Raw genomic sequence first — 18,088 nt, forward strand, 5'->3', positions numbered from 1 at the left:
AATTAAATTCTAGTTATTATTATTATTATTTACTAGACATGTGTAGACAATTTACATTGTATTTACCAGACATACGTAGATAGTTTACATTGTATTTACCAGACATATGTAGATAGTTTACATTGAATTTACCAGACATATGTTTATAGTTTACATTGTATTTACCAGACATGTGTAGATACTTTACATTGTATTTACCAGACATGTGTAGACAACTTACATTGTATTTACCAGACATATGTAGACAGTTTACATTGTATTTACCGGACATACGTAGATAGTTTACATTGTATTTACCGGACGTATGTAAAAGTTTACATTGTGTTTACCAGACATATGTAGATGGTTTACATGGTATTTACCAGACATATAGTTTACATTGTATTTACCAGATATATGTAAAAAGTTCACATTGTATTTACCGACATATATATTATTAATAGTTTACATTGTATTTACCAGACATATGTAGATATTTTACATTGTATTTACCAGATATATGTAGTGAGCCTGTATGCCCTCCTTTGTTCTTTATAGATGTTGATCACATCAAGTCAAATGCAATGGACAGCTGATGTCACTAAAGCACTGGCCACTACCAAGGAAAGAGGAGACAAGAAAGCACTCAAGAGTATGAAGAAGAAACAGGTAAAAAGATATATCTAGCTTCAAATGCTGATGCTTTGCCCTGGGCCCCGTTGGTTAAAACTTACCACTGACGGTAACTATGACATCAATATTAACTACCATGGCAACATCATTAAACAGCTGATCTTATCAAGGTTGCCATGGAAGTTATCAATAATGGTAAAGGTACCATCAACGCTACGTTTTATGCAACTGGCCCTGATCACTTGAAGCTTCTTATCATCATTCTTTTTCTATTACATATGTTCACAACAGAAATATGTAAGAATGAATGTGATTTTAATCATGAATAATTAATTTCTAATTCTATATCAGTGTTAATTTCCACCCATCCTACATGGTTTTCTCTGTTTCTGTCTGTATGTTGACAGTTTTATCTTTGCACTAAGAGACATTCATTGATGTAGATGCAGCTATTATTATCATCATCACCATTGATCCTCATTCACGATTCCTCCTTCCAGATCTCCATGCTGAACAAGTTCTCTGAGATGATCCGGGGCAACTTGCCCAAGATGGTACGTGCCAAGGTGGTCGCCCTGGTGACCATCGAGGTCCACGCCAGGGACGTGATCGAGAAACTGATCAAGGCCAGTGTGAATGATGTGACGGCCTTTGAATGGCTGATGCAGCTCCGTGTCTATTGGGACAAGGAGATCGATGACTGCGTGGTGAGGCAGACTAACACTCAGTTCCAGTATGGATATGAGTACCTGGGCAACTCTGGACGTCTGGTTATCACTCCATTGACTGACAGGTAGGTTTGAATTGAATGGGGGAACTGAACTGAATTGAATTGATCCAAAGTGAACTGAACTAACCAAACTGAACTGAACTGAAGTGAAGTTAACTGAACTGAACTGAACTAACCGAACTGAACTGAACTAACCGAACTGATATGAACTGAAGTGATATGAACTGAAGTGAACTAACCAAACTGAACTGAACTAAGAGGACTGAACTGAACTCACTGAACTTAATGAACTGATCTTAGCTAACCATGAGCTGGTTATAAGCTGTCCCAATGTACTAAATGAGTTTAGATGAAAATGACCTGACCTGCATGATCTGTCAAGAACTGACATAAACTGACCCGCATTGCATTGACTTGATTTGCACTGAAGCAAAGTAAAGTGAACTAAAATGTTCTGATTTTAATTCAATGACCTTTTTTGATCAATGGAATCAAAATGAACTGAACTTAATTGTATGACTCAAATGAGTTGGCCTGAACTGAGATGAAATGAATGGAATGAAATGAACTGATTTGAACGGCATTAATGAATGACCAAGTTGAACTGGAAAAAAATCACAGAACTGAATCGATATAATATGAACGATTGAACTGATTTGTACTGAACTGAATGAGAATAATTACCAAAACAGAGTTAGACTGAACTAAACTAGAATTTTGCAACACAAACTCATCTTATCTCCTCTCTCGCTTCTTTTCAGGTGTTACATGACCCTGACCACTGCTCTGCATCTCCACCGTGGTGGTAGCCCCAAGGGACCGGCCGGTACGGGCAAGACCGAGACCGTCAAAGATCTGGGCAAGGCCCTGGGCAACTACGTCATCGTGGTCAATTGTTCAGAGGGTCTGGATTTCAAGTCTATGGGACGGATGTTCTCTGGTTTAGCTCAGGTTAGAACCATAGGATAAAAGCCAAAAGATCGATCAGTAACTCTGTATTACAGGATATGAATTACATGTCCCCGTAAAAGTGACTCAGTAACATTGCCTCAGATTATGAAACAAAATTTGATAACACTACAGTCTATTGGAAAAAATGAATATGGTAAAACCGGTCACTCAAAGATTTTACTTTTTTTGAGGCACTTCATGATCATTTTGAAGTGCAATTTTTTGAGGGCTTCAATATTACACCATATCACAGACACTGATAACACGTAGGGCCATGCATCTTAGATTTAACATTGTTAAACAATCCCTTTAAAGCCGTTGGTCCCCTGATTGCTTACTTACAAGCACACACATGCTTTCTTAGCAGTCAGGTAAAACAAATCAACCAACCAAACCATTCTCTTTTGTGTAGACTGGCGCCTGGGGTTGCTTTGATGAGTTCAACCGTATCAACATTGAGGTATTGTCCGTGGTGGCCCAGCAGATTCTCTCCATCCTCTCTGCCCTAGCTGCGGGGTCCTCTCGCTTCGTCTTTGAGGGGCGGGAGATCAACCTGGTCTGGTCCTGTGGTATCTTCATCACCATGAACCCTGGTGAGTTGAAGGGTTAAATATTACTTAACAGAATATTCAATTTTGAAAATAAACCGGTGATTGGTACGAGATCAAATAATAAAATTAAATAGAGACATACAGAATCTATTTATCCGTTCCTTATCAAAATAAAGCACAAACAATGATTGTTATTTAATTAAGGCCAACATTCACAAAGGAGGTTTGAATTTAACCCATGGTTTAAATCTTCATTTACCTAACCCATGTTCGAAAATTAGTGCAAAATAAGCCCGACACAGTCAGAGCTCCGTTGTGAATTCAGGCCTTAGTGTTTTTCCATTACCGGTAGTTTACACGGTTTATGTTGAGTTTAAGATTTCTAACTCATTCGCTTCTGCCTATGTTCACGTATGTCTTTTTCAGTGCTGCTCTTTGATAAATAAATCTAATTTGAATTGTAGTAAAACTGATGTAATAAGAGTTGTAAGTTAAATTTGTATTGACTACTGCAGTAAGAAAGAAGATTTACCTCCATTTGATTACCTTAAATAAATTTTAAAGTGCATTTCCCTAAATTGCAAGTAGAAAACGCAGCTTTTTTCAAAGATTTGTTTTCCTCTTTGTGCTTTTCTGCCCCACTCCCTTCCACCCTTCTCTCTTTATCGTTTTTTCCTCTTCATTCGCAGGATACGCTGGACGTTCCGAGTTGCCAGACAATCTCAAATCCATGTTCAGACCTATCTCTATGGTCGTTCCTGACTCTGCTATGATTGCTGAAATCATCCTCTTTGGTGAAGGGTTCAATAATACCAGGGTAAGATAGATATATATTTACTTCATCCCTTTCATTTTAAATAGTTTTCATTTTGTGGTAGTTTTTTTTAAGGCTTTTACTGTGGATGAATGTTGATGAATGAGACTTGTATGGCGCCATTTATCTGTTTCAAACATTCAAAGGCGCCCGCTCCTCCAGTAGTCATGGACTACACATTTGCTTGAAAAAAATGGGTTTCGAGGCCTTACTAAAAGCTTTCTAGCTTGTCGGTGTCCAGGGATAAAAATCAACGTTCAGACCTATCTCTATGGTCGTTCCTGACTCTGCTATGATTGCTGAAATCATCCTCTTTGGTGAAGGGTTCGGGAATACCGGGGTAAGATAAGATTTAGAATGGTTTTCATTTTGTGGAAGTTAGAATTTTTAAGGCATTTACCTTGGATGAATGAGACTTGTATGGTGCCATTTATCGGTTTCAAACATTCAAAGGCGCCCGCTCCTCAAATAGTCATGGAGTACACATTTACTTGAAAGAAAAAAATGGGTTTTGACGCTTTACTAAAAGCTTTCTAGCTTGTCGGTGTCCAGGGATAAAAATCCATGTTCAGACCTATCTCTATGGTCGTTCCTGACTCTGCTATGATCGCTGAAATCATCCTCTTTGGTGAAGGGTTCGGGAATACCGGGGTAAGATAAGATTTAGAATGGTTTTCATTTTGTGGAAGTTAGTATTTTTAAGGCAATTACCGTGGATGAATGGTGATGAATGAGACTTGTATGGCGCCATTTATCTGTTTCAAACATTCAAAGGCGCCCGCTCCTCCAGTAGTCATGGACTACACATTTGCTTGAAAAAAAAATGGGTTTCGAGGCCTTACTAAAAGCTTTCTAGCTTGTCGGTGTCCAGGGATAAAAATCCATGTTCAGACCTATCTCTATGGTCGTTCCTGACTCTGCTATGATCGCTGAAATCATCCTCTTTGGTGAAGGGTTAGGGAATACCAGGGTAAGAGAGACTTATATTTCCTTATTGCAATTCATTGCAAATGTAAATGATTTTTAGCTTGTGTTAGAGACGTTTTTTAAAGGCACTTACAGAGATGCCAACCAACGAAATATGATTTTGGCTCTTGAAAATAAAACTTTAAAAAAAAAACATATAATATAAACAATATAAACCGTGGAATCATATAAAAACATGTACAAGTAAACCCCAACAAATCTTTTCTCATTAAAGAGCAAAGATCTTACTTGCCCGTTCTTACCAGTAAAACATTTTTCTGACATATTACTGGCCCTTGTTTTTCTGAAGTGAAGTATATGAATGAGCCTGTGAAAGAAGTGCTAATGATGTACAGTATGGCCGCTTGAAATAGGAAGTTGCAATAATACACAACTCCAAAATAGACTGAACTTGATTTTCAACCGATTGACTTAACATCAAATATGATGTTCGAAAGCAGATGGCAATTAACCTTCCTTCCAACTCTGCGCAGGTCAGTGCATGCACAGATATGATACTGGGGAAGACGATAAGACAAGGTTTTTTTCTAGAGTTGCATACCGTATTTGCCGGCGTAAGGGCCGCAGTATTTTTGGAATAGAAAATACCAAAAAGTCGGGGTGCAGCCTTTGCGGCGAAAGAGTGAACAAAATAAAAAAATCAAGTCAAAACCAGCATGAATTTGGTACAGGACATTTCAACACATCTTACCAACAATTTTATCTTGCATTGTTGGCATGAAGACGAATTTTTTTTCCCTCTTTGAAATGTCAAAGTTGGGGTGCGGCCTATGCGGCGCTGCAGCCTTATCGCCGGCAAATACGGTAGAATAGTGCTTACTTTTTGTTGTTGTTTAATAGCATTGATGTTTATAATGAAATACTGCTTGTCTCATCTTAAACAGATTCTGGCCAAGAAAGTCCACACTCTGTACTCGCTGGCCGTGCAGCAGCTGTCCAAGCAGGACCATTATGACTTTGGTTTACGTGCTCTCACCTCTGTGCTGCGCTACGCTGGCAGGAAGAAGAGGGGATTCCCCAATCTCCCAGATGAAGAGGTATGGCGTGCAGTTAATATGTATGTTGCAAGAACAAAGAGATCAAAAACCAAATTTATTAAAGAGCAACGATCTTGCCAGCAGAACTTACATACATACATATAGATATGCCAGTTAATAAGAAGATAACTTGAAATAATTGTCATTTCTTTCATCTTTCATTTATTTTATTTCATTCTCGATAAAAAACAGAAAAATATGCATCTATAAATATGAACAATTTTGATGCAAATACACAAGTACAAATTAAATTGGAAAATGAAAAGAGAGAATTAGAATAAAGCCTGAGAGGCCTTGTGGGGTAAATTCCCACAAAGAAAAATGTTAATAGTTTGCAGAAATATTTTCAGTTTTACTTTAAACATATAACAAACACAACAGAAAAAACAAGTACAGTATCAGAAATATGTAGATAAAATAATCAGATTATTGCGACTGATATAAATCATTCATATTCAAGTATGAGATGATCTTTAAGTTTTTTTTTAAAAGCGGATGTAGTTGAGCAAGTAAAAAAATATTTAGGTATAGTATCCCATATAAGTGGTAAACTATAAAATACTGCAAAAAGGTAGATTTGACTTTTCATATATGAAATATCTGTAAACACTCACTCACTTCTTTTGTTTTTCTAGGTGCTTTTGTTGGCCATGAAAGACATGAACACTCCCAAGATGACCACGAATGATCTGCCTCTCTTCAACGGTATTGTTTCTGATCTCTTCCCTGGCATCGATGCTCCGGTGATCGAATACGGAAAGGTACGTTCAGATTAAACCAAGACGTGAAAAGAGAACTCGTTGGCCCAAATTCAAAGGAGGTTTATCTGAATCGATGGTCTAAACCTCCACAAGCGTAGTATGCGCGTGTTCTCATGTCCAGTGGCCAATAAGACTCTAACGATTACATGCTTATATATGCTAATTCAGTCCATCGTGGATGTTTAAACTACGGTTTAGACCACGGTATAGATTTAATGTCATTTGGGAACTTGGGCTACTGGCGTGTAGGTGGTTTTGTTATGTGTACTCCATTTCATGAATGATGAAGGAATATGTAGAGATTAGGGCAAGATCTAGACATCAATCCACATTTACCACCCAGGTGTAGAACGTGAAAGGAATTTATTTCTTGAATGCGTTGAGCACCTTAGAGCAGCAGAGTAATAATAGCACTTTGTAAAGTAGGTGCCTTTGTTTTAGTTGTATTGTTAATCGCAAAGAGAGATTGCACCGTCTATTAGTTATGCACTTTATCAACTCATCTTCTTTCTCGTTATAATTATCTTTTTCTTTCTCAATACCAGATGAAAGTGGTGATCGAGTCAGAGCTGGTCAACGCTGGCCTTCAGCCCCTCCCATCATCCGTCCTCAAGGTCATACAGCTTTACGAGACCAAGAACTCCCGTCACTCTGTCATGATCGTCGGTAAGACCAACAGCGGGAAGACGACGTCGTGGCGTATCCTCCAGTCGACGCTGTCCAGGCTGAAGAAAGAAGGCGATGACACCTACAATCTTGTCAAGGTACGGAATTCATGAAAGGGATTGGGTATCTTTGCCTCAGATTCTCAAATAAATCCTGGATTTAGCTGATGCTGCTGTTATAGTTTTAAACCTCTAGGTCAGTCAGGAATTGCCATGACATTTACAAGCCAATCGCAAAATTTCAAAAACTGTTTTCCCCACAGTTTTTAGAACACTACAGTCTATTTTTAATTTTTTGAAGCACTTTAATATTACACCATATCACAGACACGTAGGGCCGCATCTCAGATTTGAAAAACTGGATCATTGTTAAACAATGCCTTTAAGCTAACTTTGAGCTGCTGGAGCTGTATTCTGAAAACGATGTTATCTTTGATGTTAGGGAAAATGAGGTTAATAGAGATAACACATCCAAATTGCACAGAACTTACACTTACAACATGTGCTTGCACAGATGTCTCTTTTGACTAAGTGCAAACACAGCCAGCTAAGTCCGGACATTAACCAATGTCTTAATTGTCCTAATTTTGATTTGTTTAGACAATGAACACCATTTTGCTAACGTAAAATATAACATGATTTTCAGAATAACACTCCGGTAAAAGAATAGCATGTCAATAAATATAGGTTCTAAATTGATTATTGATAGTTTTTCATGGAGTAGATAGGGTATTTTAATCAGCAAAATATAAACAAACTCACAAAAGCTTGCTTTGTATGCCTGCATAATAAGTAACCATCACTTGCGCATCAAAACTACATATTATAGCATATTCAGACTACAGAAAAGTTATACGAAACTAGTATAAAGAAAACGTTCAAAGAATCATTGTATAGCGAAAGGAGCGTTAAGACTAGAAAAAAAACATTGTTTAAAGAAATGAGGAAAACTAAATGTGAAGATGTCAATGGACATGACAGCTGACTAATCAACAGTGCGCACTCACAAGGCCCACACAGTTATACGATTTTTGTTTGATATGGCGTTCAGCTAGACTATAGCTGGAACCTGATTCTTTATCAAGTTTTCTTTTGAAACGATGCTCAACCAGGTGTTTTTATTTTATGAAATATAGACTAGGAACAATTTAATTTCTCATATACGATGGATTCTGGTAGTTTTAACATAGAGTCTAGATTACAACCTTCACATTTTTAGCTCATCCATCTCAAAGGGCCCGATGAGCTTATGCCATGGCGTGGAGTCCGTCCGTCCGTCCGTCCAGTTTTCAAAATGCTTCTTCGTTATTTTTCAACCGATTTTGATTCTGATTGTTTCTTATGATGGGGCTAGGAGGGGGATTTAAAACTTCTCCACAGAATCGTGAAATTCATTATCTATGCTAATTTATGCAAATTTATTCAAAATCACAAAAAATTATTCTTCTCCTTCATTTCTCGACTGATTTTGATTTGGTTTGCTTTATCTGGAAGAGCTAACTTTGGTACACTAAACTTCTACACAGAATTTTGAGATTTTGCTCAATTGATTAATTATGGTATTTTATGCAAATTTATTCCAAAAGTAATTTAAAAATCACAAAAAATGCTTCTCCTTCATATTTTTGACCGATTTTGATTTGGTTTGCTTTATCTGGTAGAGCTAAATTTCGTTTACTAAAAATCTACACAGAATTTTGAGATTTTGCTCCATTGATTAATTATGGTAATTTATTCAAATTTATTCCAAAAATAACAAAAAATGCTTCTTCTCCTTCATTTCATTTTTAAAGTTTTGTTCCTTTAGTTTCTATCTAATCTTGTACAGCTAAATAAAATTATGTCCCTTCCAGGGTATCAAATTTTAAATTTTTGACCAGTTCAAAAGTGTACCACATAAAATTTACGATATTTGTTGTTGCGAGATGCGGATGAGCGCTATGTCATTGACGTTCTGGTTATCTTTCTTTACTCATTACTTTGCTGTTTTATTTTTTTTCACTGATAAAGGATAATATTTGTAGTGTTGAACACTCAGTGGAAGTGTTTGCTAGATTTAAAAAAAATCCAATGACTGACCATCGACTCCTTTTGTTTTTGTTTGTAGGAGTTTCCCATCAACCCTAAAGCGCTGTCTCTAGGAGAGTTGTACGGAGAGTTTGATCTCAACACAAATGAATGGACGGACGGGGTCCTGTCTAACGTTATGAGACAAACTTGTGCTGGTAAGTGTCTAGAATATTGGATTGGCATATGTGAGCACTTGTAAAATGGCACCTGGCCGGAACCCTCCCCAGGAAGCGGAGCGTGTGCACTAACATTGCGTAAGCAATTAAATCAAATGACCGGGGTAATGATAATTACTATGTAAAGCACTTAGAGGTGTAGTATTAGGTAGAATACATATGTGACTGATATGATTATTATTATTATCATGGGGATGGTGATGGTGGTGTGGGAAATGATGATGATGATGATGATGATGATGATTATGAATTTGGCTGTAATGTTGCAGATGATGATCGTGTGATGATAAAGTAACAATGATGTTGATGATGAAAACAACCATGACAGTATTAACAAAATAATTGTGTTTAAAATATTGACATTTGCTAAAAATTATGGTAATGATGATGGATGATAATGATGATGATGATGATGATTATGATGATTACAATGAGGAAGATCATGGTGGTGATGATGATTATGACCATGACGGCGATAGCAATGATGATGATTATGAAGATAAATTTGTTTAAACATTTTTTGTGCAATGTAAATAAAGGGATACTGAAAATGTTAACAATTGGGGTTTTACCAAAGGGTACTATTTTTCTTTTAAACAATCCTAATCAGTCATACATGCTTTATTAACTAGTCCCTTCTCTTTCTTTGACTTTCCCTGACTCACCCAGATGAGAAGCCCGATGAGAAATGGCTACTCTTTGATGCTCCCGTCGACACCCTGTGGATTGAAAGCATGAACTCTGTTATGGACGACAACAAGGTCTTGACTCTCATCAACGGTGAACGTATTGCTATGCCTGACCAGGTAGGTGGAAAAACATCCATTCCAAAGGGAATATTTATAATATGTATAGTATTTCTGTTACAGTGAAGTGTTTGGAGTACCGTAAGGATCTAGGTTTATCGTATCTGTCAGATGATTAACAGCTCTCTGACAACTCGAAATCTAAAGCTTTGAAAATCGCAATTTGTCGAGCTAAACACGAGCTATCGACTTGATGGTATCATCTCATGTGGAGTGTGCATATATAATGACTTTGCATTAATTAAGAAGCACGGCTCATCGCCTCAGCTTTGCAGGCAAGCTGATTGTTCTACATGTTTTGTCGTCACCGTAACTATGGTGATTCTGATCCCTGTTGACCCTTAATTTGGGAGGGGGACGAAAATGAGGTTTTAATCTGATTTTGTGCAATACTGAAAGGGAAAATATTTTTAATTCCTTTATGTTTGTATTCTACATCCACTCAGCTTTCTATTGATATAAAGTTGTATTTTCATTGGATAGGGTCTTCAAGCAGTGCGACTTTCTCTGCCAGCAGAGTGAAATGACAGATGTATTGCAAAGCCCACTGCACAGGAGATGGTCCAAATGTAGTCCTAATTTGGAACAAAATACAATAGAATTTCATATGGACATTTAAACATGTAAAATTCTAATAAACTTGAATGGTTGTATTAATAGTAAAAAATCAAATGAAGGATGCATGGGGAGCCCTTAGGCGGAGGAAAGGCCAAATTAACTCTTGTATCAAAGTGACGCTATCGTCATATGCAGAGTATATGTAGAGTGTATAAAATGATTGAAAAGCTGATTTTACAGATTTAATTGGAACACAATATGAGCTATTCAAAGGAGAAGTAGAAATTGTGTTTAAATTTTCCACCAGTTTCATAGTTATGTAATATTGTGATTCTGTTTGTGTATCAGGTGACCCTGCTGTTTGAGACTGAAGATTTAGCGGTAGCGTCTCCTGCTACTGTAAGCCGTTGCGGTATGGTGTACACCGACTACGCTGACCTCGGCTATCAATCTTACGTGACCTCATGGCTCTCTAAGATCAAGGACAAGGTATGAAACTTGATCTCAAATCTTCAGCTGATTTTCGTACTCCTTTTGTTTTCTCTTTTGAACGACCATCGTTCCCCCATAGACAAGATCATAGATGGTGTGCCTTGAGCATTTATTTCAGGTGGATTTGGCACCTTACAAATCACATATATGTTATTAGATAGTAAGCAAATAATTACCGTTGGTGAAGGTGATGGGACAAACTATCACTTCCGAGGCGATCTGGGTGTAGCTATCTTTCCGAAGCGAAGCTGAGGAAAGATAGCGTATACATTCTGATCGACGAGGAAGTGATAGTTTGCAATCGCCTGAAACCAAAAGGTGGTTATTTGCTTTATATTCCACATCTAAAACAATTTAACTACAAAAAGAAAAGGACGTGTATGCATCTACATAAAAGACACCTAGGCCCAAATTCACAACAAAAAATTTTAAGTTTAACCCAACCACTTGAAGGTACGGTGCGCGTATGTGTTTTATTTAATTGCGCTCATTGGTAATGCGCGCTTAATTACGGCTGTTTTAGTGCGCTTTTGGATAATCTTCAGTGAAAGTGCATTGCTCTGTGTAGATAGTACCTCTATCTTCAGTGAAATGAAATGAACTTTTTGCTTCTCCCATCAATAATGGGCGAACTATCTTTCATCACGTGATTTACTTTTGACCAATCGTAGAGCAAGATTCTTAGTATGTAGAATATAACAGATATTGTTTACAAGGTATCAATTTAGAGGGAGAGGGTAGTTTTCCTTATGGGATAGTTGTTTGGCTATGCTTCATAATACTTTCAAACCTGTTTATAGCGACCGTCGAAGGGAGACACGATATGTAGAATATAACAGATATTGTTTACAAGGTATCAATTTAGAGGGAGAGGGTAGTTTTCCTTATGGGATAGTTGTTTGGCTATGCTTCATAATACTTTCAAACCTGTTTATAGCGACCGTCGAAGGGAGACACGAAAAGTTGTCTTTGTAGACAGGTTCCTTTAGTACATGTTTCAACGAGAAACCATTTTCAAGGGAAACAAAAAATGTGGTCTTTGTAGACAAGTGATCACTAAAGCGGGTTCGACTCTACTAGTCTTTGATGTAAAATAAGTGAAAGAATATCAATTAATGCTGTAAAAATGAAATCTTTATCTGCATAAATGGGATCTTTGATTAAGATCTGTTTTTTTTGTTTAATTTGCTTCAAAGTGTAAAATTAATGATATAAAACATGTCTAGGTACTGTGTTACAAGGGTTGCAAATCTTTTATTTAGCATCAGCATTTGTCATTGGATGTTGAAGAAAAAAATTTGTAAAAGTACACTGATCAAATCCTTCATCATTCTGTCAGCCACTGTTAAAATGTAATGTTATTGTGTTAATCCACATACGTTTGCTACCATTCCTCTTCAATAGCAACAACAAGACATCATTCAGCACCTGATCGACAAGTACCTGATGAAGATACAGGACTTCAAACGTCACAACTGCAAGGAGCTGGTCACCATCTCAGAGCTTAACGGAGTAGCTTCCTTCTGCAACCTCTACTCGGCTTTGGCTACTGAAGAGAACGGGGTAAGCTAGTAAAAAATAATAATTATAATAATGATGTAATAATCTGGATTTACATGTATGTAGCGCTCAATACAAAATAATGTTTCTTAGCGCTTTACAGATATTATTGCACCAGTCATCGGGTTCATGCACGCACAATGTGCACCATCTTTACTCCCTGGGAAGTAGTCCTACCATATGGTCATCGTGATGACCTTTGGTAATTACGAACACAAAGGCTTTTGTCATCTTATCAGGTCCCCATTTCTCTCCTGGGTATGGAGTGGCAAACGTAGAGTAATGCCTTGCTTAAAGACATTAGTGCCGTGTCAGGGATCAAACCCACAACCCACATTGGTAAACTTTTTCAAATTATTAACCTATACCCTTTGAACTTTGACTCTTCAGGTCAACCCAGCTGACAAGGACAACTACGAGCGTATGATAGAGCTCTGGTTCCTGTTCTGTCTTATCTGGTCTGTTGGCTGCACCGTCGACGAGGACGGCCGCAAGAAGCTTGACAACTACATCCGTGAGATTGAAGGCACCTTCCCCAACAAGGATACGGTTTATGAGTACTACGTGGACCCTAAGGGAAAGAGCTGGTCTCATTGGGAGGACAAGCTCAGGAGTGGCTGGAGATATCCAAACACGTGAGTTGATTTTCTGGATTTCTAGCTGTATACCTTGGTAATACACGTCACGTTAACGAAATACACAACGTACGCTTCGCTAAACCCTTACTCGCGGAGACTGTTTTGGGAACAAATAGGCAAGGAATACGAAGGAAGAGATGGGAAAGTGACATCCTAGTAGGCAGTACCTTCCAGAAGGCATATAGAATTGCACAAGATAGGAAAAAATTGTTTGATAAAATATGTTTGTGAAGCCAAGGTCCTTAGGGACATGGTGACAGCTTACCTTACCCTGGTAAGACTGCAAAGAAGTTATCAGTTATGGTTTCAGGATATCAATTTATTAATTAAAATTCATAAAGTGTGATTGCACATGTGTTTGGACACCATTAGCAAATGTTGAATGGGTCAAGACATATGTAATATATGAGTTCTTTTTGTTAATTTATCTAGCTGCATGGTACCAGCAATGAATGATAGATGCAGTCTTTTATGGATGTGTGTAGAACTTTGTCTATTATATAAGCAGAATAATTGTAAGGGAAGAAGCTCACACAGTTCTGTATGATTCACTTGATCTAAATTATAACTCGTCCATATTCAATTTTTACCCTCTTGATCTTAAAGGCCATCTGTATTAGTTTATATGAGGGATTAGACCACCCTGCAAGGTCACCAGAAAGGTGGTTATCTCATCAAATCAGCTCTCAATTAACATAAGAAAAAGAGGATCATGGGGGACCTACAGGCACCGATTAGGCATTGGTTGCTATATAGAGGGCGCAAGAAGCTATAAGTAGTGCAGTGGGGCTTTAATATAATGTTGCTTACTGATGTGAGAAATATAAGCATTCTTTCTTCAGCCAAAGGAAGGGTCATTCGGTAGAATTTAAGAATGATAAATTATGGCATCTATCCCTTACCCCTCTTTCCATTCTCCCGGCAGCTCGCCCTTCTACAAGATTATGGTCCCCACCGTCGACACTGTCCGTTACAACTTCATCATCCAGGCCTTGGTCACACGAAAGAACCCGGTCCTTCTCGTAGGTCCAGTCGGTACTGGCAAGACCTCGGTTGCCCAGAGCGTGTGCTCGAAGCTTGACCCTCAGTCCTACAGCGTGCTGACCATCAACATGTCCTCCCAGACCACGTCCAACAACGTCCAGGATATCATTGAGAGCAGGGTGGAGAAGAGGACCAAAGGTGGGTGCTATCGAGCTTTTCCAGAAGAGTTTCAGGGTGTCCAATAGACATCCATTTCTTTTTTTTTCAATTCAATTCAATTCAAATGAGGTTTTATTCAAGACTTGTCAAAAAGTCCAAAGACTAAAAATGCAAGTCTACATCAAACATACAATCATATAAAAAAAGCATTAAAAAACATATATATATATATATACAATGTATATATATATACATATAAAGAAAACCTAGCAAATGGGAAAAGATACATAAAAATGAATACAAGTTTACATCAAAACATCAAAGCAGTAGAAGAAGTCTAGTGATTCCAAAAGAAAATCTGATTTACATGCACTCAATAGTGGATGGTATTTTTAGACACCCTACTTTTCCTTATTGACATCCAATTTTGAAATCCAAGTTAAAGCCTTATGCCCAGATTACATTTGCTCCGGGCGCTGTACGATAAATTGGTCTACAATTTTTGGGGCATCGTAGGAGGCTACATGCTGCAATGTTTGTGTTTACATTACGTACGAGCATCGTGCCATTAGAGAGCTGCTTTGGTAAGATAACCACCTGCCGGTGACCTTACAGGGAGGTCTAATCCCTCCTGGCCAAACTAGTGCAGAGGGGCTTATATTAAGTTGGTTTTAATAGAATCAGAAAAATAGGAAAACATTTTAGTTAAAGTTTGAGCAATATCCGATTAAGGAATGGGATGTTTTCATAGCTCGTTTAAAGAGAGTGCAGCATGGCAAAACTAAGTGTCTTTCCCTGGCCTGGTTCGGGGCCAATCGAGTATAATACGACTACGGGCGACGCGACTGCAGCATGATCGCAATCACATGCCTGCACAATACGCAAAACTGAAGCGTGAGGAGAACTTCAGTCTGTTTCGCGAACGCTGACTATGTAGAGATATAGTCGCTGACTACCGTTAATAAAGTCCTTTCATTTACGTGCAGTTGCCCAAAAGAAGACCTAGATGGCGTTAACTAGTATTTGCCAAGCTACACGGCCTTTAATTCTCAAGACATTGATGAGATCTCCTCTTCCTGTGTGTCTATCTAGGTGTGTACGTGCCCATCGGTGGCAAGAAGCTGGTGACCTTCCTGGATGACTTCAACATGCCTGCCAAGGACACCTTCGGCTCTCAGCCTCCCCTGGAGCTCATCAAACTCTGGGTGGACTATGGCTTCTGGTACGACAGAGTCAAGCAGACCACCAAGTTTATCAAGGTAAGGTCCCAATCCCCAAAATGGTAGAACATTTGTGGTACAGGGATCTCAGTTTTCAGGCAATATCACAAATTCAGGCCCTGGTGAGTTATTTTCAGACCATAGTTTAGGCTTTTTTGTGTACAAAATAGCTCATTCTAGGTGATTTTCAGGCCCTCTGATCAATTATAACTGGCATCCCTGATGGTAGTCTACATGTATTTCAACATTTTGAGAAGAATTTTCTTCAACAGTGCACCCTTTTGATTTTCTTAATTGTTTTTGTTATATTATATTTAGACATTTTTTTCAACCTGGAACCATTGACCATGTTTGAATTTAATAATAAAAATAATATTAGGTATTTTTATAGCCAACATATTCACCATGCAAGGTGCTCAAGGCACTGTAATTTTACCCATGAGGGCCCTGCAATCATATAAGAATATATGAATGATGAAACACAATTTATATTGTATTTCTACCATCCTAATCCACAGGGCATGCAACTGCTTGCATCTATGGGTCCACCAGGCGGAGGTCGTATGGTGATCTCCAAGAGACTCCAAAGCAGGTTCAACCTTATCAACATGACATTCCCCAGCGTGAGTACAACACTCCTCTTTAGTATTTTAGTATTTACAAGCATGTAAATGCTTTCTTAGCTGTCAGGTAAAATAATCATTTCTTCTTCTTCTTCTTCTTCTTCAAGATAATCTGCCTCCTTCAATACTGAAGATTCTTACAGATGCCGTATATATTCGGCCTGGTTAAGGTGTGCAGGTGGACCACTACACAGGGGTTTCCTCCTACTCCTATATGATCAGTGCAGTGGGTTCTTAACGTGCAAGGGTGGTGACTCTCCTGATCACAGGGCCTCCATTTAACGTCCTATCCGAGGGACAGAGTGTTTTCCACTTAACATAGCCTGCATCTATGAAACAAGGGGAGGGGCACCTTAACACACATCTCAGGCTTCAGTCATTCGACAGGCAGATGCTTTACCGACTGAGCCAACTCTTGGGTCTATCAAATAAATTAGTCACTAAAAATGTGAATCATTCTGTTTGATGCTTAGGACTCCCAAATCAAGCGTATCTTCGGGACCATGATCAACCAGAAGCTGCAGGACTTTGAGGAGGACGTGAAGCCCATCGGAGACGTGATCACCCAGGCCACTCTAGAGGTCTACCAGAGCGTCGTCCAGAGGTTCCTGCCAACCCCTGCCAAGATCCATTACCTGTTTAACCTGAGGGACATCTCCAAGGTGTTCCAAGGCATGCTGAGGTCTCACAAGGACTTCCATGACACCAAGGGGTCTATCACCAGGCTCTGGATCCATGAGTGCTTCAGGTTTGTCTGTTTGTTTGATCGTTTGTTTTTTATTGCTGTAGTTTGTTTTTCTGTCTTGAGCTTGTGTCTCTGTCTTCTGAGGCTGAGGTCAAACCATGTTTTACATTCAAAGAGCAGAAAAGTGAAATTTTCATTTAGTATATGTACAAAACGGATAAAGAAGAGTGAGGGTGTGACATCATCAACTCACGTATTTGCATATGATACACATCACTGTTTCATGAAATTGTGCGAAACTTTAAAATTCCATAACTGTCTAATTTTTTCATCCAATTTTTATATACTTTCACTGTTATGTTCATTTAACGTTCCTCTATTTATTCAACTCAATATGCAAATTGGCCGGACGTGCCCTTTAATGACAGCATTGATCCTTTAACTCAACACCTTCTCTTCATTTGTCGCATATTACAGGGTATACTCCGATCGTCTTGTGAACGACCAGGACATTGAGGGTTTTGTTAACATCATCAGCGAGAAGCTGGGAACGCTCTTTGATCAGACCTTCCATAACATCTGCCCCAACAAGCAGCCTCCAATATTCGGTAAGAATTCTCTCCATCTCTCTCCCTCTCCTTTCTTTCTCACTCCAACTTTAGAATTCAGTTAGAGCTTTTTGCTATGTGTTTTACCCTTAATTGAAGACAGCTCCCTATTAGGTGTTGGAGGCCTTGATTGGCAGGCATACGATTTTGATACTCAGTCATCGTAAGCTGCACATAAGCTGTATATAAAGACAATAATAATATATTTAATGCGATGTGTAAATTGCACATTACTTTGGATCAACAATGCGAGGTCACATTGATTATAAGTAAGTTTTTAACTTAAATTCGGCTTACTAAAATAAAACACTCTAATCTGAATATGAGTTAAGACATTTTACTTAGCTAAGTAAAATGCTATGCAGAATGCTGACTTAAAGGCCATCTGTACCACCCAGGGA

At 38.4% G+C, this 18,088-nt stretch overlaps 1 protein-coding gene across 1 annotated transcript in view; it reads left to right on the forward strand.

The window, feature by feature from the left end:
- LOC100888151 (dynein heavy chain 2, axonemal) overlaps positions 1 to 18,088 on the forward strand; it is an 83,705-nt gene that overhangs the window by 30,456 nt on the left and 35,161 nt on the right. Inside the window, exons 33-50 of the mRNA XM_030981822.1 lie at positions 538 to 648; positions 1,113 to 1,405; positions 2,104 to 2,293; positions 2,706 to 2,886; positions 3,534 to 3,661; positions 5,530 to 5,682; positions 6,318 to 6,443; positions 6,989 to 7,207; positions 9,216 to 9,333; positions 10,024 to 10,160; positions 11,067 to 11,207; positions 12,615 to 12,773; positions 13,161 to 13,405; positions 14,334 to 14,590; positions 15,644 to 15,810; positions 16,290 to 16,394; positions 16,868 to 17,142; positions 17,557 to 17,687. Coding sequence (XP_030837682.1) covers positions 538 to 648; positions 1,113 to 1,405; positions 2,104 to 2,293; positions 2,706 to 2,886; positions 3,534 to 3,661; positions 5,530 to 5,682; positions 6,318 to 6,443; positions 6,989 to 7,207; positions 9,216 to 9,333; positions 10,024 to 10,160; positions 11,067 to 11,207; positions 12,615 to 12,773; positions 13,161 to 13,405; positions 14,334 to 14,590; positions 15,644 to 15,810; positions 16,290 to 16,394; positions 16,868 to 17,142; positions 17,557 to 17,687 — 3,136 coding nt within the window. The remainder of the gene's footprint in view (positions 1 to 537; positions 649 to 1,112; positions 1,406 to 2,103; positions 2,294 to 2,705; positions 2,887 to 3,533; positions 3,662 to 5,529; positions 5,683 to 6,317; positions 6,444 to 6,988; positions 7,208 to 9,215; positions 9,334 to 10,023; positions 10,161 to 11,066; positions 11,208 to 12,614; positions 12,774 to 13,160; positions 13,406 to 14,333; positions 14,591 to 15,643; positions 15,811 to 16,289; positions 16,395 to 16,867; positions 17,143 to 17,556; positions 17,688 to 18,088) is intronic.

This window comes from Strongylocentrotus purpuratus, unplaced genomic scaffold (assembly GCF_000002235.5).
Source record: "Strongylocentrotus purpuratus isolate Spur 01 unplaced genomic scaffold, Spur_5.0 spur5_scaffold_12, whole genome shotgun sequence".
Lineage (NCBI taxonomy): Eukaryota > Metazoa > Echinodermata > Echinoidea > Camarodonta > Strongylocentrotidae > Strongylocentrotus > Strongylocentrotus purpuratus.